Below are 24,362 nucleotides of genomic sequence, written 5' to 3' on the forward strand. Positions count from 1 at the left end.
ACAGTGATACCTTGTCTTACAAACTTAATTGGTTCCGGGACGAGGTTCTTAAGGTGAAAAGTTTGTAAGACGAAACACTGTTTTCCATAGGAATCAATGGAAAAGCGATTAATGCGTGCAAGCCCAAAACTCACCCCTTTTGCCAGCAGAAGCACCCGTTTTTGCACTGCTGGGATTCCCCTGAGGCTCCCCTCCATGGGAAACCCCACCTCCGGACTTCCATTGCCAGCGAAGCGCCTGTTTTTGCGCTGCTGGGATTCCCCTGCAGCATCACAAAAACACGGAAGTCCGGAGGTGGGGTTTCCCATGGAGGGGAGCCTCAGGGGAATCCCAGCAGTGCACAAACGGGCGCTTCATTGGCAACGGAAGTCTGGAGGCGGGGCATCCCAGCAGCGGCGGTGTGTTTGTAAGGTGAAAATAGTTTGTAAGAAGAGGCAAAAAAAATCTTAAACCCCGGGTTTGTATCTTGAAAAGTTTGTATGACGAGGCGTTTGTAAGACGAGGTATCACTGTATATAAATCACAGACACATAAAATATGATTCCACTAATTACAGCTTTACGCCGTCGGAATTCCCTGTCTCAATTCTACATTTTCCTAGTTATGGCTATTATTTTAGACCTAAACATTTTTTACTCTTTACCTATTAATTAAATTTATTATTAATTATATAAGAGGCCTCTTATTTTGGTCAGTGTTAGGGTGCATTTGATTTAAACCGAGTCGATTTAAATTACGGTTTAAATCACTAGTAAAAAGGCCTGATTTAAATCAAGTCGATTTAAGTTGTAATTTTTTTTTTTTTTTTTTAAATCTCTTTATTGATTTTTATTATGTCATTCCCATCACATATTATTTTGAATTACAGATTATACATATTCTCAGTTAACATTCTGACAGTAAGTTTTGACCGGTTTCCTTTCATTATATACATTGTATTTTATATTTTTAAATTCTAAAATCTATTATGTTCATTAATTATACACGGTAATTGTAGGTCGTTTCAATTGTACTGTTGTTTCATATTATGTTGCTTTTATGTTCTCTTTTGAACCCATTCGTGCCATTTTTGCCATGTTCTTTTTGATTCTATTAATTTATTTCCCTTAATTGAGTTCGTGAATTCGTCCATCTCTACACATGCATATATCTTATCTATAATTAAATCTTCCGTTGGTATCTGATCACTTTTCCAGAGTTGTGCTATCGCAATTCTCGTGGCGGTGTTTATATGCGTTGTGAGGAGCATTGTTTGTTTTGAATAATGTTTTCTCCAAACTCCTAAAAGCATAGCTTCCGGTGTGAGTTCTATTTCCTCTTTCGTAATCTCTGTGAGCCAAGTATGAGTTATTGTCCAAATTTTTTGTATCAAGGGGCAGGACCACCACATATGGAAAAACGTACCTCTTTCCTTTTTACACTTCCAACACGAGTCTGATAATGTTGGGTGGATCTTTGCTAATCTCGCCGGTGGGAGGTACCATCTGTAGAATAATTTGTAATAGTTTTCCTTATATGCTGCCGAAAGGGTTATTTTGGATATTGTGGTCCATGTTTTTTCCCAGTCGGCAATATGGATGGCGTGTTGCAGATTTTTTTCCCACGCTATCATTGGTGTTTTGGTCGTATCTTTTATTCTTTCCTGTTCTAAAAGTATTTGGTATATTCTGCTTATTTGTTTGTTTTCATTTCCTATCAGAATCTTATCTAATGGGTTCATAGATTTTTGAATACCGGGTGTTTGATTGTCTTTTTTAAATCTGGATTCTATTTGGGCGTATGTCCACCAATCCATTTTATGATTTAATCTTTCCAGTTCTTGTCTAGATTTGAGTTCCCCGTTTGGGTGTAATATGTCTCTGTACTGGATGGTTTTGGCTATGTCGATCAAATTTGGGTAGATGATGGCTTCCATAGTGGAAAGCCATCTTGGAATTTTGTCGTAGTGTTTATTTTTAATTTCGTACCAGGTTTTTAGTAGTGATTTACGGATCAAGTGCCTGTCAAATATAGTTTGTTTTTGCAATTTATCTTTCCATAAATGCGCATGCCAGCCTGTTTGTAAGTCATGACCTTCTAATACAAGTATTCTCTTATTTTTTAAGTTAATCCACTCTTTTATCCAAATTAGACTTGCCGCTTTGTAGTATAATTTTAGATCCGGGAGCCCCAGGCCTCCTCTAATTCTATTATCTTGGAGACCATCTGTTATCTATGCTGCTGTGAAATTGTGTGAATGTGTGAATGCAAGTGCATGGTATCTCAGCTTACAGAGACTGGATTCATTGTGTGAGGTTACCAGAAATGTAAATATTGCAGAATATATAGCCTTGTGCTACCTGATTAAGCTCCATTTCATGCTGAATAGACTAAATCATTAATGTATCTTAAATAGAAAACTATCTTTAAATGGATTTTTTTTAACTCCAAAGGCATTTTATTAAATTAAATTTGATAAAAATAAAAAGTACTGTATCTTTAAATCAAAACAATCCATTCTTTTTATTTTATTTTTTAAAAAAACAATTGATTTTTATCCATCCTGGGCAGAGTTTTCCTTGCAAAGCAAGATCTTTCACAACTAGATAGCTAGATCAGGGGTGAAACTGAAAAATTTTCCCTACCGGTTCTGTGACTTGGTAAGCTTGGTAGGGAAAGGATACTACAAACTCCCCATTCCTACTCCACTCCAGGGGGAGGATACTACAAAATCCCCATTCCCATTCCATTCTGGGGCCAGCAAGAGGTGGTATTTGCTGGTTTACCAAAGTATTCTTGTGATCCCCTTATATAGAATGCTGGTGAGACCCCATTTGGAGTACTGTGTTCAGTTCTGGAGACCTCACCTACAAAAAGAGATTGACAAAATTGAACGGGTCAAAAGACGGGCTACAAGAATGGTGGAAGGTCTTAAGCATAAAACGTATCAGGAAAGACTTCATGAACTCAATCTGCATAGTCTGGAGGACAGAAGGAAAAGGGGGGACACGATCGAAACATTTAAATATGTTAAAGGGTTAAATAAGGTCCAGGAGGGAAGTGTTTTTAATAGGAAAGTGAACACAAGAACAAGGGGACACAATCTGAAGTTAGTTGGGGGAAAAATCAAAAGCAACATGAGAAAATATTATTTTACTGAAAGAGTAGTAGATCCTTGGAACAAACTTCCAGCAGACGTGGTTGGTAAATCCACAGTAACTGAATTTAAACATGCCTGGGATAAACATATATCCATTGTAAGATAAAATACAGGAAATAGTATAAGGGCAGACTAGATGGACCATGAGGTCTTTTTCTGCCGTCAGTCTTCTATGTTTCTATGTTTCTATTCAAAATTTCCGCTACTAGTTCTCCAATCTCACCTCTGAGCTAGATATACAAATAATTTGTAGTCCACAGGTTAAGATGTTGCATTAGGAGCACATATCTCTACTTTCCAGCTATCTGTATTGCTAAATAATATATTTCATTACTCACGTTGCAGGAAGAGGTGAAGAACGAGATAAATATAATGAACCAGTTAAGTCACGTGAACCTAATTCAACTCTATGACGCATTTGAGACCAAGAACAACCTCACCTTAATCATGGAATAGTGAGTTACAAAACACCTTTGAAGTATTTTTGAGATCTTTCAAAGTCTGGGATTTGTGAAGTATTTGGGTAGAAGTAGCCGGGAAGCACAGCTGGCTGGAGAATTCTGCAAGTTGAAGTCCACAAGTCTTAAAGTTGCTAAGTTTGGGGACCCCTGGCCTATGTTCTTGCAGGCCCTGATTGCTGAATTTGGGGCATTGGTATTCTGTGATGTAAATTAGCTGCGCTAACAAGCTGGTTTCTTGTCCTTAAAGGAAATGCATTGAAACAAAAGCTAGAATCAGAATAAAGAATATAGACTGGATTGGGCCACCTTAAAGGTGGCTTACTTTGACAGCTCTGTGATGGGCATCCATTGTGTTTGGATGGATGTCCTCCTTCTATTGCATTTTTTAAAAAAAATCACAAGTCATATCAGAGCTGCACTTTCAGAAGCTAGCCAGCCCAAGCAGCAAACCAGCCTAACCAACTAACCAACCCAAACAGCCAGCCACAGACCAACCAGTAGATATGGAGTTTAAGTCTTCAATGAAACACAGCAGCAGTAGGAAGTCTTGGAAAAATATATTTACTTCTTATTTACACTACTAACTGTATTCTACTTTACTATACCTACATTACACTAGTATCTCACTACAACTATCTTGGTGTTGATTATGACCTATAGAGCCCTTCATGGCACCGGACCAGATTATCTCAGGGACCGCCTTCTGCTGCATGATTCCCAGGGACCAGTTAAGTCCCACAGAGTAGGTCTTCTCCAGGTCCCGTCAACTAAACAATGTCACTTGGCGGGACCCAGGGGAAGAGCCTTCTCTGTGGCGGCCCCGGCCCTCTGGAACCAACTCCCCCAAGAGATTAGATTAGATACTCTTTCCCCCTAGGCCTTTACAATTTTATGCATGGTATGTCTGTCTGTATGTTTGGTTTTATAATAATGTTTTTTAACTGTTTAGTGTTGGATTATTATTATATGTTGTTTTTTATTGCTGTTGTTAGCCGCCCCGAGTCTGCGGAGAGGGGCGGCATACAAATCCAATAAATAAAAATAAATAAATAAATAAACAAATAAAATAAATCTTAGTTACAATAACTCACAGGAACCAATATATCAATACAGCAACTTCAGAGCACACTTCACACAGAGCAGGATCAAAGATCAGAGAGCGCGCGAACGAACAGCAAACAGCAGAGAGCTCTTGCATATTCAAATATTTTTCACCTGATGAGGTTGCTGCTTGTTTAATTGCCTCAGAATGACTCAGCATTCTCTCTGTAGGCCTTCTTTCTGCATTAAGATATTACCTCAGGATATGCTTAATTCTGACAAATCAGTGCCTATGTATATTAGGTTCCTACCTGGACAGACACCATTCCGGTAGTGAAAATGGAGCAGACGGGATGTGTATGTGCATGCGTGCGCCCGAGCGAGATTTGGCTTCTACGCATGCACAGGAAATGAAATCTCATGAGAGGACGTGTGCTCGAATGAGATTTCAATGTTTTGCTTCTGCGCATGCGCGAAGGCAAAAATACAGCCAAACTCTAATGCCGCTGCACATTCTCTTGAGAGATTTTGCTTCCTGCGCAAGTACTGAGCCAAATATCGCTTGGGTGCGCCTGCCTGCCGGATGCCCGGAGCTGCGCACACATCATGCAGGGTAGCGCCAAAAGGAAGGAACTGCCGCCTGCATGGGTGGGGAGGAAAGGTTGCCACTTCCAAGGGTTTTATGGATGGGGACGGTAGTGAGAGGGGTCATAGGTAGTTGTCCACCTCTGTAATAACTGTCCTTATTCAACGCTGCCTTGTCTTGTTCCGCCAGCGTCGATGGTGGTGAGTTATTTGACCGGATCATAGATGAAAACTACAATCTTACCGAGTTGGATGCTATCTTGTTTACCAAACAAATATGTGAAGGTATCTACTACCTGCATCAACAGTACGTCCTTCATCTTGATCTGAAGGTAAGTTTGGAAACCTAATATACAGGTAATAATAATAATAATAATTTATTGGACTTGTATGTTGCCCCTCTCTGAAGACTTGGGGCGGCTCACAACAATAAAAGGTAATAATAATAATAATAATAATAATAATAATAATAATAATAATGTATTAGATTTGTATGCCGCCCCTCTCTGAAGACTCGGGGTGGCTCACAACAATAAAAGGCAATAGAACAATAGAACAAATGTAATATTAAAAAGAGATATATAAAAAACCCCAACAATTAAAAACCATACAGCACATTCATACCAAACATAAAATATAAAAGCCTGGGGGAGATGTCTTAGTTCCCCCATGCCTGGTGATATAGGTGGGTCTTGAGTAATTTGCGAAAGTAGTCCTCAACTTATAACTGTTCTGGTTTCAGGCTAAATTCAAATAATTGGAATAAATGATTGCTCAATGCATATCTTTGTAAAACATAACATCTTCTTTATTTCTCCTTTTCCTCCCATTCATACGTCAGCTTTGCATGCAGTGTTTTCTTTTCTCATCTCTATCTTTAGTAGTTAAGTAAATTATCTTGGTAGTAACATAAAAACATTCCACAAGTCATTCTAAAATTTATGGGCTAATCAGTGCTAGCCAAGAGTCAAAAAGCAGGTAATAAATCACACATTTGATAGCTTACACCTTTTTTATCTCCTGCTCGTTTCCCTTGACTGATTTTTTAAAATTTACATAATTTTTTTTTAAATTCACCATCTTAACATGACTTGAATCAACTCAACCTATCTCAGATGCTTTGTATACTGCTCAAAAAATAAATAAAGGGAACACTTAAACAACACAATATAACTCCAAGTAAACCAAACTTCTGTGAAATCAAACTTAGGAAGCAACACTGATGGACAATCAATTTCACATGCTGTTGTCAGTACATTCAACCTTGTACAGAACAAAGTATTCAATGAGAATATTTCATTCATTCAGATCTAGGATGTGTTCTTGGGAGTGTTTCCTTTATTTATTTTTTTGAGCAGTGTATAATAAAAGTGAATTCTGGAAAAGGACTCTAAAGATTAAGCTCGTCCTGTCTTTTTTTGTAGCCCGAGAACATCCTTTGCGTGAGCCACAGTGGAAACCAGATTAAAATAATTGATTTTGGACTCGCGAGGAGGTAAGTCATCCCTTCTCTCATCTTGACGTTTGGGTGATGTTTTCTTTATTCCTTCAGCATCTCCTCCCTTGCAGACTATAAATATTTTGTGATCTCGTCTGGAAGTTCACTAAAAATGCCACCCATCGCCATGGCGACCGAGTTTTACCTCTCGCTAGAACGTGACAGCGATCACAATATCTTTGCGCCCCGATGGCTCTCTCACTATAAACTCATTGTCTACGCTCGGCTCTCTACGCTCACCAACCGTCTGTCTCCCTTTCTCATCCTTTGCCAAAGGTACAAGCCTCGTGAGAAGCTGAAAGTCAATTTTGGCACGCCGGAATTTTTGGCTCCTGAAGTTGTCAACTATGATTTTGTGTCATTCCCGACGGACATGTGGAGCGTAGGCATCATAACATACATGCTGTGAGTAAACCCCCGTTGTTGTTTTTTTTCAAAGGAAGAAAAGAGGAGCATTCTCTTATTTATTTATTTTTTAATTTTTTTCTCCACAAATTTCATCCATACGTCAATATACACATACCTTGAGATAATCATTGATATAAATATACAGTGGTACCTCTGCTTACGAACTTAATTTGTTCCGTGACCAGGTTCTTAAACAGAAAAGTTTGTAAGAAGAAGCAATTTTTCTCATTGGAATCAATGTAAAAGCTAATAATGCGTGCGATTGGGGAAACCACAGGGAGGGTGGAGTCCCTGTTTCCTCCCAGGAGATTCCTAGAGTGGCCCCATGGAGGCTTCTCCCTGCCTTTTCCGGCTGTTTCCTACCAGGAGATTCCTAGAGAGGCTCCACTGAGACTTCTCCCCACCTTTTCTGGTTACATTTTCGGAGGCTCTTGTTTGTAAGTGGAAAATAGTTCTTAAGAAGAGGCAAAAAAAAAATCTTGGGCATCCAGTTTTAATCTAGAAAAGTTCGTAAGTAGAAGCGTTCTTAGGTAGAGGTACCACTGTACATGCATTTTAAATCAATCAATCATAAACCAGTATCCTGGTTTGCACTAATATTCCATTCCATTTCTTCCGTCTGTCTTTTGCACTCCCCACCCAGTGAAGGGCTGCAAATTTTTTTACTACCATACTGTGGGTGTGGCTTATCGTGTGGGTGTGGCTTGATGGCCATATGACTGGGTAGGAGTGGCTTAAAGGTCATGTGACTGGATGGGAGTGGCTTACTGACCAAGGTAGGTTTTCAAATAGTTGATGAAGTCCCATTATTTGAATAGCCACAAAAGGGACAAATGATAGACAGCATTGTTTGTTGAGGAGCAGAGTAGCATTTTAAGGTTTTGTACTGAACCCACAAGATGCATCTCCAAGCAAGATCTTCTTTCTCTTTTAGGGTCAGCGGCTTGTCGCCTTTCCTTGGCGAGACGGACGCAGAGACCATGAACTACATCATCAACTGCAACTGGGATTTTGACGCGGAAGCGTTTGAACAAGTGTCCGAAGAGGCCAAAGACTTTGTTTCCAGACTTCTAATAAAGGAAAAAAGGTGACAACTTGCAATGGGGTCTCATCTCGGCTCTCATTCCAGTCTCTTACAGTCTTTCCCCATCACACATAGCCAACCTTGTTATTAAATGGGTTGAGTTGCCTGCACACAATCCATCATGCTTATTCTGTAAATGGTGGCTTAAGATCAGTGAAGGGCTGCTTGTCTTTGGTGCTGTTACCCCCTCCGAAGGCGTCGTGGGCATGGGCACATCTGGGGGGTGGATGAGTGCCTGTCAGTGCAAGATTTGTCTTGTCCTCGCGTGAGGACATGCCGTGAGCAAGATTTCAGCAATTTTTGTGGATATTTTTGTTTTCGTGCAGGCGCGCAGGCTCAAAGGGCACATCGGTAGTGCCAAAGATGAACAGCCCTTCATTGGTGCCATTATAACTTTGGTTACTAAATGAACCGTTAAGTTGAGGGCTACCTGTAGGTCTATAAGCTGCGAGAGCAATCATGGGCTTTCCCAAAAATGCCCATGTAACACCAACACTCCGCAGTCTGCATTGGTTGCTGATCAATTTCCGGTCACAATTCAAAGTGTTGGTCATCGCCTATAAAGCCCTTCATGGCACCGGACCAGGGTATCTACGAGACCGCCTTCTGCCGCACGAATCCCATTGACCGGTTAGGTCCCACAGAGTGGGCCTTCTCCAGGTCCCGTCAACAAAACAATGTCGTTTGGCGGGGCCCAAGGGAAGAGGCTTCTCTGTGGCGGCCCCGGCCCTCTGGAACCAACTCCCCCCGGAGATTAGAATTGCCCCCACCTTCCTCGCCTTTCGTAAGCTCTTTAAAACCCACCTCTGCCATCAGGCATGGGGGAACTGAGATATTCTTTCCCCCTAGGCCTTTACAATTTATGCATGGTATGTTTGTTTGTATGTATGTTTGGTTTTACAAAGAAGGGTTTTTTAATTGTTTTAGTATTAGTTTTTAGTATTGGATTTACATGATGTTTTCTACTATTGTTGTTAGCCGCCCCGAGTCTACGGAGAGGGGTGGCATACAAATCCAATAAGTAAGTAAGTAAGTAAGTAAGTAAGTAAGTAAGTAAGTAAGTAAGTAAGTAAGTAAGTAAGTAAGTGAAGGAAGGAAGGAAGGAAGGAAGGAAGGAAGGAAGGAAGGAAGGAAGGAAGAAAGAAAGAAAGAAAGAAAGGCAACCCATCAACTTCTTTTCTCTCCTTTCTCTGGCCATGCTATCCCAGTGGCAGGAACAGTGCTGGCAACTGCTTGAAACACGACTGGCTGACCAACCTGTCCGCCAAAGCGAAGAGATCTAAAGTCCGCTTGAAGTCTCAGATGCTCCTACAGAGATACATGGCCCAGAAGAAGTGGAAGGTAAGTGCCACACCGCTTCCCATTTTTTCCCGAGCTCTTGCTTTTTTAAGAGTTTTGGTTTTTTCCCCAACACGTTTCTTTCTTCCACAGAAGCACTTCCACGCGGTCACAGCCGCCAACAGATTGAGAAGATTCCCTAACCCATCTGAGTCTCCAGCTGCTGAAGATTAACTGAGATTGGGTGATGTTTAAGGGATCCGTCCCAGTTCCACCAGTTTCACGTTTCCTTCTCTCCTCTTCCTCAATTGTACATCCAGTCGATTGGTTAGGTTGCCGCCCTCTAGCCTAAGACCCCTTGGGACTTCCCACACCAAGGGGAGCTCCGACTGAATGGGTTGCCTTACAACCCATCGCTTGCAAGGAGAGGAAGAAAACAGCTTGAATTATACCTCTCAGACCAGAGGTCCCCAAACTTGGCAACATTAAGACTTGTGGACTTCAACTCCCAGAATTCTCCTGCCTGATACGTTGGCTGAAGAATTCTGGGAGTTGAAGTCCACAAGTCTTAAAGATGCCATGTTTGAAGACCTCCGTCTTAGACTTTCATTTCCGTAATTACACACTAGTAGTTAGGAATGGCATTTTCTGCTGGGGACAGGTTCTTTTTTAAATAGATTTAACAAGAGTTGGAAGGGACCTTTACAGGTCATCTAGTCCAACCCTCCCTGCCCAGGCAGGGGACCCTACACCTACCTCTACCTAGGACCGAACTCCTGATTGTGAGGCAAGAGCTCCATCCCTAGGCCACTAGGTCTTCTTTTTAAGGATGTCAGGGTTTCAAGAATGTTAGGGTTGGAAGGTTGAACTTCTTCAAGCAGAAAATGTAGCTTCTGCAAGATTTGTGGTAGTTATTTTCTCAATTCAGTATATTTGCTTTGAAAGTTAGAACTTTTGAGTAGTGGTCAATAGCTTTAAGGACACTTGCCAAGATATTGTATGGGGACTAGCCCCATTTTGGAGGGATTTGGGAGGTACAGAAATGTGAAAAAGAAATAAAATCAGTTATCTTTTATACACTCACTTATGGCTTCTCTCTTTTGTTTACCTTTTCTAAACTTTTTTTTAAAAAATGATGAGCTGTATAATTATTTGCCACTGTTTGGACATATCCGCTTGGGGTTTTGCGGAAAATGGGAGATAAAAACAAAAATGACTTAAATACTTTGTTGTCCCCAAAAGAACAGAGGTTATTTGCGGACAATGTTAAGTTTTAAACAGAATTTAAAACTGTTAAAAAATCCCCATTCCTTGGAGCTGTGTTTCTGAATTGAGTCATTCAATCAGATCCTCGTAACTTGATTTGGAAAGGCTTGGATCGGACTGGGCAATTTGACGGTGCACTTGGATGCTGGCAGAATCCTTATCTTAACTTCAGTTTGAGCTCTTGCTAACATGCCCATTTTTCCTTTCATTGCATCTAAATGCAACGCTCTCTCCATCTACCTTTGAAGAGCATCCGGAAATTGCAAATTGTGCAGAATGCAGCCGCGCGAGCAGTCATGGGGTTGCCCAGACACATATATATCTCTCCAACACTCTGCAGTCTGCATTGGCTGCCAATTGGTTTCCAGACTCAATTCAAAGTGTTGGTTATGACCTATAAAGCCCTACATGGCATCGGGCCAGAATACCTGCGGGACTGCCTTCTGCCGCATGAATCCCAGCAACAGTCACTCATGCCCTCATCACCTCGAAGTTCGATTACTGCAACGCTCTCTACATGGGGCTACCTTTGAAAAGTGTTCGGAAACTTCAGATCATGCAGAATGCGGCCGCGAGAGCCATGGTGGGGCTCCCTAGATTCGCCCATGTTTCTGCAACACTCCGTGGCCTGCACCGGCTGCCGATCGGTTTCCGGTCACAATTCAAAGTGTTGGTCATCACCTATAAAGCCCTTCATGGCACCGGACCAGGGTATCTACGAGACCGCCTTCTGCCGCACGAATCCCAGCAACTGGTTAGGTCCCAGAGTTGGCCTTCTCCGGGTCCCGTCAACCAAACAAGTCGTTTGGCGGGCCCCAGGGGAAGAGCCTTCTCTGTGGCGGCCCCAGCCCTCTGGAATCAACTCCCTCCAGAGATTAGAACGGCCCCCACCCTCCTTGTCTTTCGCAAATTACTCAAGACCCATCTTTATCGCCAAGCATGGGGGAGTTAAGATATTCTTTCCCCCTAGGCCATTACAAGTTATGCATGGTATGTTTGTGTGTATGTTTGGTTTTACTACAAGGGTTTTTAGTTGTTTTATTAATTGGATTGTTACATGCTGTTTTTTATCATTGTTGTTAGCCGCCCTGAGTCTGCGGAGAGGGGCGGCATACAAATCCAATAAATAATAATAATAATAATAATAATAATAATAATAACTGATCAGGTCCCCCAGAGTCAGGTTCCGTCAACTAGACAATGTTGTTTGGCGGAACCTAGGGGGAGAGCCTTCTCTGTGGGGGCCCTGGCCCTCTGGAATCAGATTTCCCCAGAGATTCATACTGCCCCCACCCTCTTTGCCTTCCGTAAGAGTCTAAAAATTCACTTATGACACCAGGCTTAGGGCTACTGGATTCTTGCCCCCTGGTCAACGAATGCTGAGCGAATGGTATGACTGTTTTTTATGGGTTCTTAGACTTTAAATTAATTAATTGGATCTAAGATACTGTATATTGCTTATTATATGTTGTAAGCCACCCTTGGAGAGGGGCGGCATAAAAGTCAAATCAATAAATCAATAAATAGGCGTTTCTCAACCCTGGCTATTTTAAGATGTCAACTTCAATTCCCAGAATTCCCTGGCCAATCATACGTAAATAATTAACCAATTGCCTGCTCTATTTATTTATGATTAGGGCATCATTACACAGCTGTAATTCCGGAAGCAGATATCTGGATTTATAGAATGAAACCACAAAACAGAAGACTGTAGCACAAATAAAAGTTTATTGAAACTGCCAGAGAGGAATTAACACGAGTCATGGCTAAAAAAATCAAACCATCAAAGGGACCAATCTTAAAAAGAGTTAATGGGACATTAAGTATTCTGTATGGTTGATTGTGCGAGTCCCACTAATAACACAAGGGAAGATGAAACCAGGCATTTGGGATGAACATATATTCTTAATCTATACCTCTTATAAAAGAGTTAAATTTTATCTTACTGTTGCATTTAAGTGTGTGCTTATAACGGACACGGTAATATCTTGCTGCCCCAAATCAGAGGCAAACCATGAAATTATTTGAACTAGTTGTACCAACCCAAAAACACAGCTCACATCTCGATCAAGTATCAATGAGCGAAACAAATTTAAAAACAGGTCTGTCTAGGCATTATGGCGTCTTATTCAAGGAATTCAAGTTTTTAGAGGTTTTCCCCCCCTCCTCCCAACAGACTAGTTCTCTAGAGCAGTGTTTCCCAACCTTGGCAACTTGAAGATATCTGGACTTCAACTCCCAGAATTCGCTGGCTGGGGAATTCTGGGAGTTGAAGTCCAGATATCTTCAAGTTGCCAAGGTTGGGAAACACTGCTCTAGACTAATAATAGTCAACAGACCAGTTTGCACTCACTAGAGGAACAATTCCACTCACACAGAGTTTATTTTTGATTTTGCAGCGTTTTCTAAGATTCGTCGTTTCCATTCTTCATAATCTTCTTTAGGCTCAATTTCATCTTTGTGACGCTTGCGAGAGACTTTTGCTTCTAGAACTAATGAAGAAAAAAATAAGATCTCTCTCTCTCTGTGTAGGTACAAACACAGAGTTCCAAGAATCAGTTTTCTTAGAATTAAAAATCAGAATTAGACTTGTTGCTCATTAAGAAATTGTTTGTGGCCCTTCTCGCTGGTATTTAAATATGCTTTTTGGAATAGATTCGGATGAACGACTTGGGCATTAAACCAGTTTGACAAAAGTGAACGGGTCCAAAGACGGGCTACAAGAATGGTGGAAGGTCTTAAGCATAAAACCTATCAGGAAAGACTTAATGAACTCCATCTGTATAGTCTGGAGGACAGAAGGGAAAGGGGGGACATGATCGAAACATTTAAATATGTTAAAGGGTTAAATAAGGTCCAGGAGGGAAGTGTTTTTAATAGGAAAGTGAACACAAGAACAAGGGGACACAATCTGAAGTTAGTTGGGGGAAAGATCAAAAGCAACATGAGAAAATATCATTTTACTGAAAGAGTAGTAGATCCTTGGAACAAACTTCCAGCAGGCGTGGTAGATAAATCCACATTAACTGAATTTAAACATGCCTGGGATAAACATTTATCCATCCTAAGATAAAATACAGAAAATAGTCTAAGGGCAGACTAGATGGACCATGAGGTCTTTTTCTGCCGTCAGACTTCTATGTTTCTATGTTTCTTCAATTCTGGAGTTTGGTTTATAGAATTTCAAATCAGGGTGAATTCTGTGCTCTAACTATAAAACCTGAGAATTATTTGTGGGCAGTAGGGTATGGATGTTCCCTAGCTGAGAAACCTGCCCATCTTGTAGCGGGGTTGCCCTTACCTTCTTCCTTTGCAAGGTCTTCAAGGAAGGATTTTTGTGGATCTTCAGGCTTCACGGAGAATGAATCACCTTCTCCTTGAAAAGAAGAAGAAGAAACTATTGTCAACTTTGGGCAACATCTGAATGCACAACAATGGCTAAAATCAGTTGAATAATGCACATGAGAGAAACTGAACTAAGGAACTTAGTTGGTGAGACCACATTTGGAATACTGTGTTCAGTTCTGGAGACCTCACCTACAAAAAGATACTGACAAAATTGAACGGGTCCAAAGACGGGCTACAAGAATGGTGGAAGGTCTTAAGCATAAAACGTATCAGGAAAGACTTCATGAACTCAATCTGTATAGTCTGGAGGACAGAAGGAAAAGGGGGGACATGATCGAAACATTTAAATATGTTAAAGGGTTAAATAAGGTCCAGGAGGGAAGTGTTTTTAATAGGAAAGTGAACACAAGAACAAGGGGACACAATCTGAAGTTAGTTGGGGGAAAGATCAAAAGCAACATGAGAAAATATTATTTTACTGAAAGAGTAGTAGATCCTTGGAACAAACTTCCAGCAGACGTGGTAGGTAAATCCACATTAACTGAATTTAAACATGCCTGGGATAAACATATATCCATCCTAAGATAAAATACAGAAAAAAATATAAGGGCAGACTAGATGGACCATGAGGTCTTTTTCTGCCGTCAGACTTCTATGTTTCTATGAACTGGCTAATAGTTTGTAGGAGACAGGACAGGCAACTTAAGGTGGTGAGGATATCTAATACTTGCCACCTACTTCCCCCATTTTTGAGATGGGTTGGGATGACAAACGAGGACTGGCTTAAAGTCACCCATCCAGGTAATTTTCTCTCCTTTCTGTCTACAATTGAAAGCAGCCCTAAATAGTTGATTCAAACTTTGGAGGAACGACTTTTGAATCAAACGAACTGCTGAGTTTTTTCACATTCAAATAAGGTTTTGCTGGTAAGCTACCACTGAAGTTGGTCATACTTCAACAAGCCATGGCTTACAAATCGCAGTAGCTACGTTTGGCCCCCATGAAAAGCTCAAAACAAACAAGCCATTTCCTAGCATAGCTTGATATATTTATTTATTCCTTATGCCGCCCTTCTCCTTCAACTCAGGGCGGCTTACAACATGTTAGCAATAGCACTTTTTAACAGAGCCAGCATATTGCCCCCACAATCCGGGTCCTCATTTTACCCACCTCGGAAGGATGTTGGACAATATTACTGGGTTTGTCATGTTGAGTGGTTTAGGGTTGGAAATTTGTAGTGGGTGGGACATTTTATTCTATTTTTTATTCTATTTTTAAATTTATCTATTCTAATTTTATGTATGGTGGGACTGGTCTCTGGGTGTCACACGACTTTCGTTGCCAATGACAATAAATTTATAAATAAAAATAAATATAAAGGATGGAAGGCTGAGTCAACCTTGAGCCGGTGATGAGATTTGAACCGCTGACCTTCAGATCTACAGTCAGCTTCAGTGGCCTGCAGTACAGCACTCTACCTGCTGCGCCACCCCGGCTCTTTTATAAAACGTCATTCTTGATGTACAATTATGTTATTATAATGTTTGCATTACATTACTATAATTTTTGCATAACAGTCCACCTACTACATCCATATACGGTAATTATAAATATAGATTTTTATAATTTTTGTTTTACAAGTTGCAAAAAGCGAAACCCAGAAAGTATAAAGAAAATCATACGGTTGATTTGTTGGCTAATCTTCTCTAGCTGGACGTAGAGCCGGTCAAAGATGGTTTTCTTCACCCCTGATACAGTCACCATTTTGGTTTTATCCACTTTAATTTTCAAGCATCTGCAACAAGAATTATTTGATTCGTGAAAAGAGCCCTCTTGACCAATGATTTAAACTTGCACCACAAACAGTTGCTGCTCCTATCAAATCTCTCAATTAACTCCCAGTTCTAACTTACATCCCACCGGCGTCTCATCACTAGCAAGAGACGAGTGTGTGAAAACAAGCAGACATTAAGAAAAAAAATCCAGTTAACTAGATGTTCTTCTAGTGAAAAGCATCTCTTTATATATATATATATATATATATTTTAAAAACTTTTAAAAACTTTGGGTTCTTTTGCATCGTTCTAGGTATGTTCTACTTTTTCTCAATAGTCTGCTTTTTCGACAAACAAGAGCAGACCAACAATTAACAATCTTTGCCAGACAAAAAGTACAGTAGTACCTCTACTTACGAACTTAATTCATTCCGTGACCTGGTTCTAAGTAGAAAAGTTTGTAAGAAGAAGCAATTTTCCCCATAGGAATCAATGTAAAAACAAATAATGCGCGTGATTGGGGAAACCACAGGGAGGGTGGAGGCCCTGTTTCCTCCCAGGAGATTCCTAGAGAGGCCCCACGGAGGCTTCTCCCCGCCTTTTCCAGCCCTGTTTCCTTCCAGGAGATTCCTAGAGAGGCCCCACGGAGGCTTCTCCCCACCTTTTCTGGCCCTGTTTCCTCCCAGGAGATTCCTAGAGAGGCCCCACAGAGGCTTCTCCCCACCTTTTCCGGCCCTGTTTCCTCCCAGGAGATTCCTAGAGAGGCCCCACGGAGGCTTCTCCCCGCCTTTTCCGGTTACAGTTTTGGAGGGTCGGGTTTTTAGGTGGAAAATGCTTCTTGTGAAGAGGCAAAAAAATCTTGAACACCTGGTTCTTATCTAGAAAAGTTTGTAAGTAGAGGTGTTCTTAGGTAGAGGTACCACTGCATTTTAAAACCAACATGCATGTTGAAATATGGCTGAGCCCCGCCACAGTTTCCCTAAATATTCCCAGGATGTGATATTTGGGAGAAGGGCTCCTCCCTGTGGAAAGACTGGTTAGAAGCTAGCACCAGACAATGGACCTTGGGAGAATCAAACATTTTAGGAGTGCCACAGCAACACTACAATTCCCATAATTTGCGATAATCTTTGCCTGGATGAGAGAACCTAAGACCTCTAATTTGGACCGTCTAAAACCTACTGTCTTCAAGACATTTTCAGCGGACTCTTTGAATATTACAAAGTAGCGCTAAATCCATTCCACAGTTCTCGTGTATTTTGCTTCTAAATTCATTATAGGGATTAAAAAAAAATAAGCTAGTTATCAGAATATCTCAGGGACCGCCTTCTGCTGCACGAATCCCAGCGACCAGTTAAGTCCCACAGAGTTGGCCTTCTCCGGGTCCCGTCGACTAAACAATGTCGGCTGGCGGGACCCAGGGGAAGAGGCTTCTCTGTGGCGGCCCCGACCCTTTGGAACCAGCTCCCCCCGGAGATTAGGATTGCACCCACCCTCCTTGCCTTTCGTAAACTTCTTAAGACCCACCTTTGCCGTCAGGCATGGGGGAATTGAGACATCTCCCCCGGCCTATATATTTTATGCATGGTATGTTTGAGTGTATGTTTTATTTTAAATAAGAGGTTTTTAGTTTTTTAATTATTTAGTTTTTTAGTTATTGGATTATTGACGTATATTGTTCTTATTATTGCTGTGAGCCGCCCCGAGTCCATGGAGAGGGGCGGCATACAAATCGAATAAATATATAAATATATATATATCTATCTTTCACTAACAGCATCACCATAGACATTGAAGACCTAACTGGTACCCTGTTTTCTACAAAAGAAGCCCAATTGGGCTTTTGAAAGCATGGCAATAAGGCTAAGAGCTTATTTCAGACTTTAAAAAAAATATAGGACAGAGTCTTATTTCCGGGGAAACACGGGTATATTCCCTCAACACTGTCAAACTTTGTACTAAGTCTGCACTTCTATTTCTACTAGTTTTTTCTCATCATTTCTATCACCCACTTAGAACTGTATGACTGTACTTAATACTTTTCTCCCACTTAGGACTGTATGACTGCAACTTGTTGATTGTATCCTAATATTTTTATTAATATTGTTTCTTCATTGCTTATTTGACCCCTATGACAATCATTAAGTGTTGTACCACATGATTCTTGACAAATCTATATTTTCTTTTATGTACACTGAGAGCTTATATACCAAGACAAATTCCTTGTGTGTCCAATCACATTTGGCCAATAAAGAATTCTATTCTATATGTCAAGTGCTGGGGAAATTAAGAGTTTCAAGCAGTTCAAATGAGTATAAAGATTTATTGCAAGTTTAAACTCTCTACAAGAATCTGGCCAACTAGCAGTCAAGGGAAATAAGCGGTGGATAAGGAAGGCATTCAATTGTGTAGACTTAGATCGCAGGGACATAGGGACTTATGACACATTTAATGCCTCCCTCTGTTTTCAGCCTGGTCATCTCCTACAGTATATTTTTAGAAGAAAATTGATTCATGGCGACAATAGTCTACCAGTTCCATAATTTGTCCTTGGCCTTCATCGCAATCTGACTACCATATCTCAAGACCTAAAATGGTCACCTAACATCAAAAACATCATCAAAAAAGCACAACAAAGAATGTTCTTTCTGCGCCAGCTCAGGAAGCTCAAACTGCCCAAGGAGCTGCTGGTTCAGTTCTACAGAGGAATCATTGAGTCTGTCATCTGCACCTCTATAACTGTCTGGTTTGGTGCTGCAGCCCAACAGGACCGACACAGACTTCAGAGGAGAATCAGAACTGCAGAAAAAACAATGGCTGCCAACCTGCCTTCCATTGAGGACCTGTATACTGCACGAGTCAAAAAGAGGGCGGGGAAAATATTTACTGACCCCTCACATCCTGGACACAAACTGTTTCAACTCCTACCCTCAAAACGTCGCTACAGAGCACTGCACAGCAAGACAGCTAGACACAAGAACAGTTTTTTCCCAAACGCCATCACTCTACTAAACAAATAATTCCCTCAACACTGTCAGACTTTTTACTAAATCTGCACTTCTATTCTACTAGTTTTTCTCATCATTCCTATCACCCATTTCCTCCCATGTTGACTGTATGACTGTAACTTGTTGCTTATATCCTAAGATTTTTATTAATATTGCTTCTTCATTGCTTATTTGACCCCTATGACAATCATTAAGTGTCGTACCACATGATTCTTGACAAATGTATATTTTATTTTATGTACGCTGAGAGCATATGCACCAAGACAAATTCCTTGTGTGTCCAATCACACTTGGCCAATAAAATTCTATTCTATTCTTCTTCTAATCAACCTTCTCTTTTACTTCAACTGCAGACTTCAATCCTCCCCACCCTACACTCAACGGAAATGCTTTGGTAACATTTCTTCCAATCTTACCTGCAAGCGGTAAACAATGCCGCAGTGGTGAACAAGGGTGTTGACAAATCTAGAGCCACCTGTTGAATTTCTGGTAGGCTGGATTCGTACCTGAAAAGGCAAACCTGTTTACTAAAGCCCCAACAATTTCAATTCAATCGGAGATTCGGTTCATCTTTAGCTACGAAACCTTGCTATGTGTAAATACGCTGCTAAAATATTCAGGAAAATCTCGTTACTGACTTCTTTTCTAATTTTAGATATGGCAGATGGGAACAAACTATGCAAACAGCTTTATATTTTTTAATGATCTTAAGAGTTTAGATTATTGGCTAGGGATTGTCAATTCTACAGGCCATCCAATATGTATGTCTAGACCGAGAGGGTCTCCAATTTTGCAATCTTGGCAACTTTAAGGCTTGTGGACTTCAACTCCCAGAATTCCCCAGCCTTAATTCTATGCGGGTTTTAAGGTTGCCAAGTTTGGAGACCCTTTGGTCTACATATAGTCTTCCAATTCTTGACTGTGATGGATGAATTCCCCCCAAAATATAGCATAGAAGCATCTGACATCTTTTAGCCCACCAGGGATTATTTTCCAAGAGCTATTCTCAATCTTGTTGGCACTGTGAGAATTATCTATAGAATCTAGGCATCTAAGGCCTAGATAGATACAAAACACTCTTATTAGTGTACTAAACTTCCGACCTTTTGGACAGCGGACCTTGCCAGAAAATGAAAAAAGTACAAAAACATGTTTACATCCTGTATCAGAGATGAAGAAATCCTATTTTTAGGCCAAGAAACATTCATAAAGGCAGAACAACAACTTGATGGATTAATCTAGAGAGTTCTGAGGAACTATGATGGAATTGGATGCAAGACAACCCCATATATGGACAGGAAGAAGTGTGTGTAAACGAGACCCATAGAAAATTCTATATAAGATGATTCTTGTAGTTAGGTACTTTACCTTCTGAGGTTCACGGGTATTCTTCCCGTGACTTCTCTTGGTCCCTGTATGATAATGTATAATCATGCTGGAATCTTTAAAATCTTTATGTTATGTTTGATATATGTTATGTTTGATATATGTTTCTATGATATATATATATCATGTGGTTAATAAAGTTTTTTAGCTTTTATTCTCTTGGTCTGGGGAATTTTTCTTACAGGCACTAAGGCTGATGAAGGATTAAGTCAAACATATTCTGTAAAACGTCTTAAAAGTTGCTAAGGTTGAGACGCCCTGATTGAAAGTTCTGGAGAAAGAGCATCATGCAAATTTCATTAACTTTAAAAAGACAACAACAATGGAAGCAGAAATAGTCCTTGAAAACTTCCTACCTCTGCAGGATTTTTGATGCCAGGTTTACAGCTTCCAAGCAGGAGAACTGAATGGCTACTTCTCTGATGCCAAAATTGGATTGCAATGCAAGCAGGCTTTCGAAGGATCTCAGGTAGCGCTGGTAGGTGGCTCTGTTCAAGCCCGAGAGTTTCACAAAATAATTCTTAAAAAAAGAAAAGAAACAGTTGACCAATAGCATTCTTTCCTTTTTCCTTCCTTTTTCTTTCTGTATTCTTCCTTCCTTTCCCCCCTCTCTTTTTCCTTTTTTACCGTGTATAAATTTAGTTTAGGCTTATATGATAAGACATCTATGTAACTAAATAAGAACAAACCATAGTAATAATAATAATAATAATAATAATAATTTAGATTTGTATGCCGCCCTTCTCCGGAGACTCCGGGCAGCTCACAATTATCCTGGTACCTCACTCAACTTATAACTTTGAAAAAGTTTTACAGGCATTCAAATTGCCACCTTACCATCAGCAATAAATTATAAAACCAGCTTTGAAAAAAGAATCTACCCTTGTAAAGTCTATGGGGATGTCCTGTCATCAAGGCTTCTACAGAAAATGCTATAATATTCCTAGCAACTATTCTCATGTTATTCTTATACTTAATTGATATAAAATATATAAAGAAGAAAGAATGGACAACTGATGAAATGTAAGCCTGAAAACATCAACCAATTATTTTAATTGTTTAATAAAGTTTATTTTTTAAATCTCAAAAAAAGGTTAAAGAATGACAACAACGAAGCCATAAAGTCTTGTGCACACCTATACAACTAGTCACTCCCAAGCAATCATGTAACAAAAGGTTATTTTATGGTCCTTAGGGGTGTCAAATCATTTTTTTTTTGTCCTTATTCATAGTCCTGCCTGCTATCTTGACATTAATGAACAGGACTGTGGATAGTCTGATTTTTTTTATTACATTATGTTTAAAAGGTTGGTTGCTTCCCAAATATTGCAATTGACAAAAAAAAAAAGAGATAGCCTTGCCTAGTAAACTCTGGGGGGGTGGGGGGTTCCTACAACTTTGCCAGATAGTGAGTGGGTCAAGATCCACTAAGCCACCCAGTGACTAACTGAACAACTGCAGTGATTCACATAACAACCGGGGCAAGGAAAGGTCGTAAAACGGGACAAAACTCACTGAACAACTGTCTCACTTAAAAGAGAAAAATTTTGGGCTCAACTCTGGTTGTAAATCAAGGCTTACGTGCAGCAATGCAAAAGAAAACATTTGAGGAAGAAACGGCAAGAGAATAGATGGATATTTTACTTTGTCCACTGGATCCCTTGTGTAGGTAGCAGCCAAGTCCAGGCAGATCACGGTGCTGCTTGTGGGGCTCATCTGGGCTAGCAAAGAGGCACACTTAACTTGAGAAAGTCGGAGGTATTCCTCTGCTTTTCTGCAGGACGGAAAGGGAAAAAAAAGCTACAGTGATACCTCGTCTTACAAACCCCTCGTCATACAAACTTTTCGAGACACAAACCCGGGGTTTTAAGATTTTTTTGCCTCTTCTTACAAATTATTTTCACCTTACAAACCCAAGCCGCCGCCACTGGGATGCCCCGCCTCCGGAGTTCGGTTGCCAGCGAAGCGCCTGTTTTTGCGCTGCTGGGATTCCCTTGAGGCTCCCCTCCATGGGAAACACCATCTCCAGACTTCCATGGTTTTGCGATGCTGCAGAGGAATCCCAGCAGCGCACGAATCCCAGCAACCGATTAGGTCCCACAGAGTTGGCCTTCTCTGGGTCCCGTCGACTAAACAATGTCGTTTGATGGGTCCCAGGGGAAGAGCCTTCTTTGTGGCGGCCCTGACTCTCTGGAATCAGCTCCCTCCGGAGATGAGAACTGCCCCCACCCTCCTTGCCTTCCGTAAACTCCTTAAAACCCACCTTTGCCGCCAGGCATGGGGGAATTGAGATATTTGTTATGAATTGTTCTATTGCTGTTGTGAGCCACCCCAAGTCTACGGCGAGGGGCGGCATACAAATCTAATAAATAAATAAATAAATATAAATAAATTTAAAAACAACAACAATGGGCGGTTCGCTGGCAACGGAAGTCCGGAGGTGAGGTTTCGAGGACTTCCGTGTTTTTGCAATGCTGCATAGCTAGATGTATCACAAGCAGGAAGAGGGAGATTGTGATCACGCTGTATAGAGCGCTAGTGAGACTACATTTGGAGTACTGCGTTCAGTTCTGGAGACCTCACCTACAAAAAGATATGGATCAAATTGAACGGATCCAAAGACGGGCTACAAGAATGGTGGAAGGTCTTAAGCATAAAACTTATCAGGAAAGACTTCATGAACTCAATCTGTATAGTCTGGGGGACAGAAGGGAAAGGGGGGACACAATGGAAATGTTTAAATATGTTAAAGGGTTAAATAAGGTTCAGGAGGGAAGTGTTTTTAATAGGAAAAAAAACACAAGAACAAGGGGGCACAATCTGAGGTTAGTGGGGGGAAAGATCAGAAGCAAAGTGAGAAAATATTATTTTACTGAAATAGTAGTAGATGCTTGGAACAAACCTCCGGCAGAAGTGGTTGGTAAACCCACAGTCAAAATAAAATACAGGAAATAGTCTAAGGGCAGACTAGATGGACCATGAGGTCTTTTTCTGCCGTCAATCTTCTATGTTTCTATGGTTCTCAACCTTTTGAATGCCACAACCCCTTAATACACTTCCTCATGTGGTGGTGGCCCCCAACCATAAACCGAGCACCAATTCTCCCAACAGAGCTTTAAGCTGATTGGCAGGAATGTCAGAGGGACACCCCACTGTAAAGGCCTGATTGGTCGGATTGCTTTAGAGATTCTCAAAGTCATCCAGGTCATGGCTGTCCAAAAGGTGCTTTTTTCAAGTGGCAGCTGGACTTTCTTGGGTTTTTTCTGTATTAGTCCACCTACTGCATCCAACTGCAACCCCCCTATCCCCGCTCACCTGATAACTTGCGATGGACTACAGTGTCCATCATCCTCAGCCAGGATAACACCCCCACCCACGCCCACCCACCCACACCACACTCTCCTGGGAGGGAAAAATTACAGTCCACCTACTACATCCAATTGCAACAACCCCCCATCCCCGTTCACCTGATAACTCGTGATGGACTACATTGCCCATAATCCCCAGCCAGGAAAACTCACTCTCCTGGGAGGGAAAAATCAGAGTCCACCTACTATATCCAACTGCAAACCCCCCATCCCCGTTCATCTGATAAGTCGCGATGGACTACAGTGCCCATAATCCCCAGCCAGGAAAACTCCCTCTCCTGGGAGGGAAAAATTACAGTCCACCTACTACATCAACTGCAACCCCCTCCCCCATCCTCCTTCACCTGATTACTCCGGGGGTGCAGACCCCCAACTTGGCCGCCCAGCGCTGCAGCCCCTCCCGCTCCATCCTCCTTCCTCTTCCTCCTGCCGCTCTCTTGTTTTCCCGCGCTGGCGGAAGCCCATTCAAAGAAGCCCCCCCCCCATGACCACGCCCCTTTCGAACCTCGTCCTTTCCCGTGAGGTTCTCGCCCCGCCCACCTTTTCCCTTCCTCTGACGCGCAAAAAAAAAAAAGGAAGGGCGGGGGAGGAGGGAGAGGAACGACGACTCGAAGTCCGGGAGGAGGGGAAAAAAATAAAAAGGAAGGAAGGGAGGGCGTGGATTCCGATTGGTCCGTCGCGCCCTACACCTCAGACCGTTCCGCCGTCCTCTCAACC

General features: G+C 41.3%; 2 protein-coding genes across 2 annotated transcripts in view; one reads left to right on the forward strand and one right to left on the reverse strand.

Annotated features, from left to right (window-relative positions):
• Nucleotides 1–10,006, forward strand: part of MYLK3 (myosin light chain kinase 3) — a 40,396-nt gene extending 30,390 nt beyond the window's left edge. The window contains exons 7-13 of the mRNA XM_070761640.1: nt 3,485–3,594; nt 5,417–5,558; nt 6,651–6,721; nt 7,001–7,129; nt 8,067–8,219; nt 9,425–9,557; nt 9,648–10,006. Of these exons, the coding sequence (XP_070617741.1) occupies nt 3,485–3,594; nt 5,417–5,558; nt 6,651–6,721; nt 7,001–7,129; nt 8,067–8,219; nt 9,425–9,557; nt 9,648–9,728 (819 nt within the window). The 3' untranslated portion in view covers nt 9,729–10,006. The remainder of the gene's footprint in view (nt 1–3,484; nt 3,595–5,416; nt 5,559–6,650; nt 6,722–7,000; nt 7,130–8,066; nt 8,220–9,424; nt 9,558–9,647) is intronic.
• A 2,460-nt stretch (nt 10,007–12,466) lies between these two features.
• Nucleotides 12,467–24,158, reverse strand: ORC6 (origin recognition complex subunit 6). The gene is made up of 7 exons (XM_070761641.1): nt 23,990–24,158; nt 21,922–22,051; nt 20,634–20,797; nt 19,308–19,397; nt 15,791–15,903; nt 14,062–14,136; nt 12,467–13,252 (listed from the first exon to the last, which is right to left on the reverse strand). Exons 1-7 carry the CDS (start codon nt 24,052–24,054, stop codon nt 13,131–13,133), a joined length of 759 nt encoding a protein of 252 aa, XP_070617742.1. The 5' UTR covers nt 24,055–24,158; the 3' UTR covers nt 12,467–13,130.
• Between the last annotated feature and the right edge of the window lie 204 nt (nt 24,159–24,362).

The sequence above is a fragment of the Erythrolamprus reginae genome, chromosome 9 (genome assembly GCF_031021105.1).
Source record: "Erythrolamprus reginae isolate rEryReg1 chromosome 9, rEryReg1.hap1, whole genome shotgun sequence".
In the NCBI taxonomy this organism is placed as follows: Eukaryota; Metazoa; Chordata; class Lepidosauria; order Squamata; family Dipsadidae; genus Erythrolamprus; species Erythrolamprus reginae.

What these genes read in the sequence shown, in the direction of transcription:
- ORC6 (XM_070761641.1), bottom strand. Translation starts at nt 24,054, where the DNA reads ATGGAGCGGGAGGGGCTGCAGCGCTGGGCGGCCAAGTTGGGGGTCTGC. An exon ending in GCATCAAAAATCCTGCAGAG is followed by an intron (nt 19,398 to 20,633) that starts GTAGGAAGTTTT and finishes TTGCCTTTTCAG; the next exon opens with GTACGAATCCAGCCTACCAG. An exon ending in GATTAGCCAACAAATCAACC is followed by an intron (nt 14,137 to 15,790) that starts GTATGATTTTCT and finishes CTTCTTTTCAAG; the next exon opens with GAGAAGGTGATTCATTCTCC.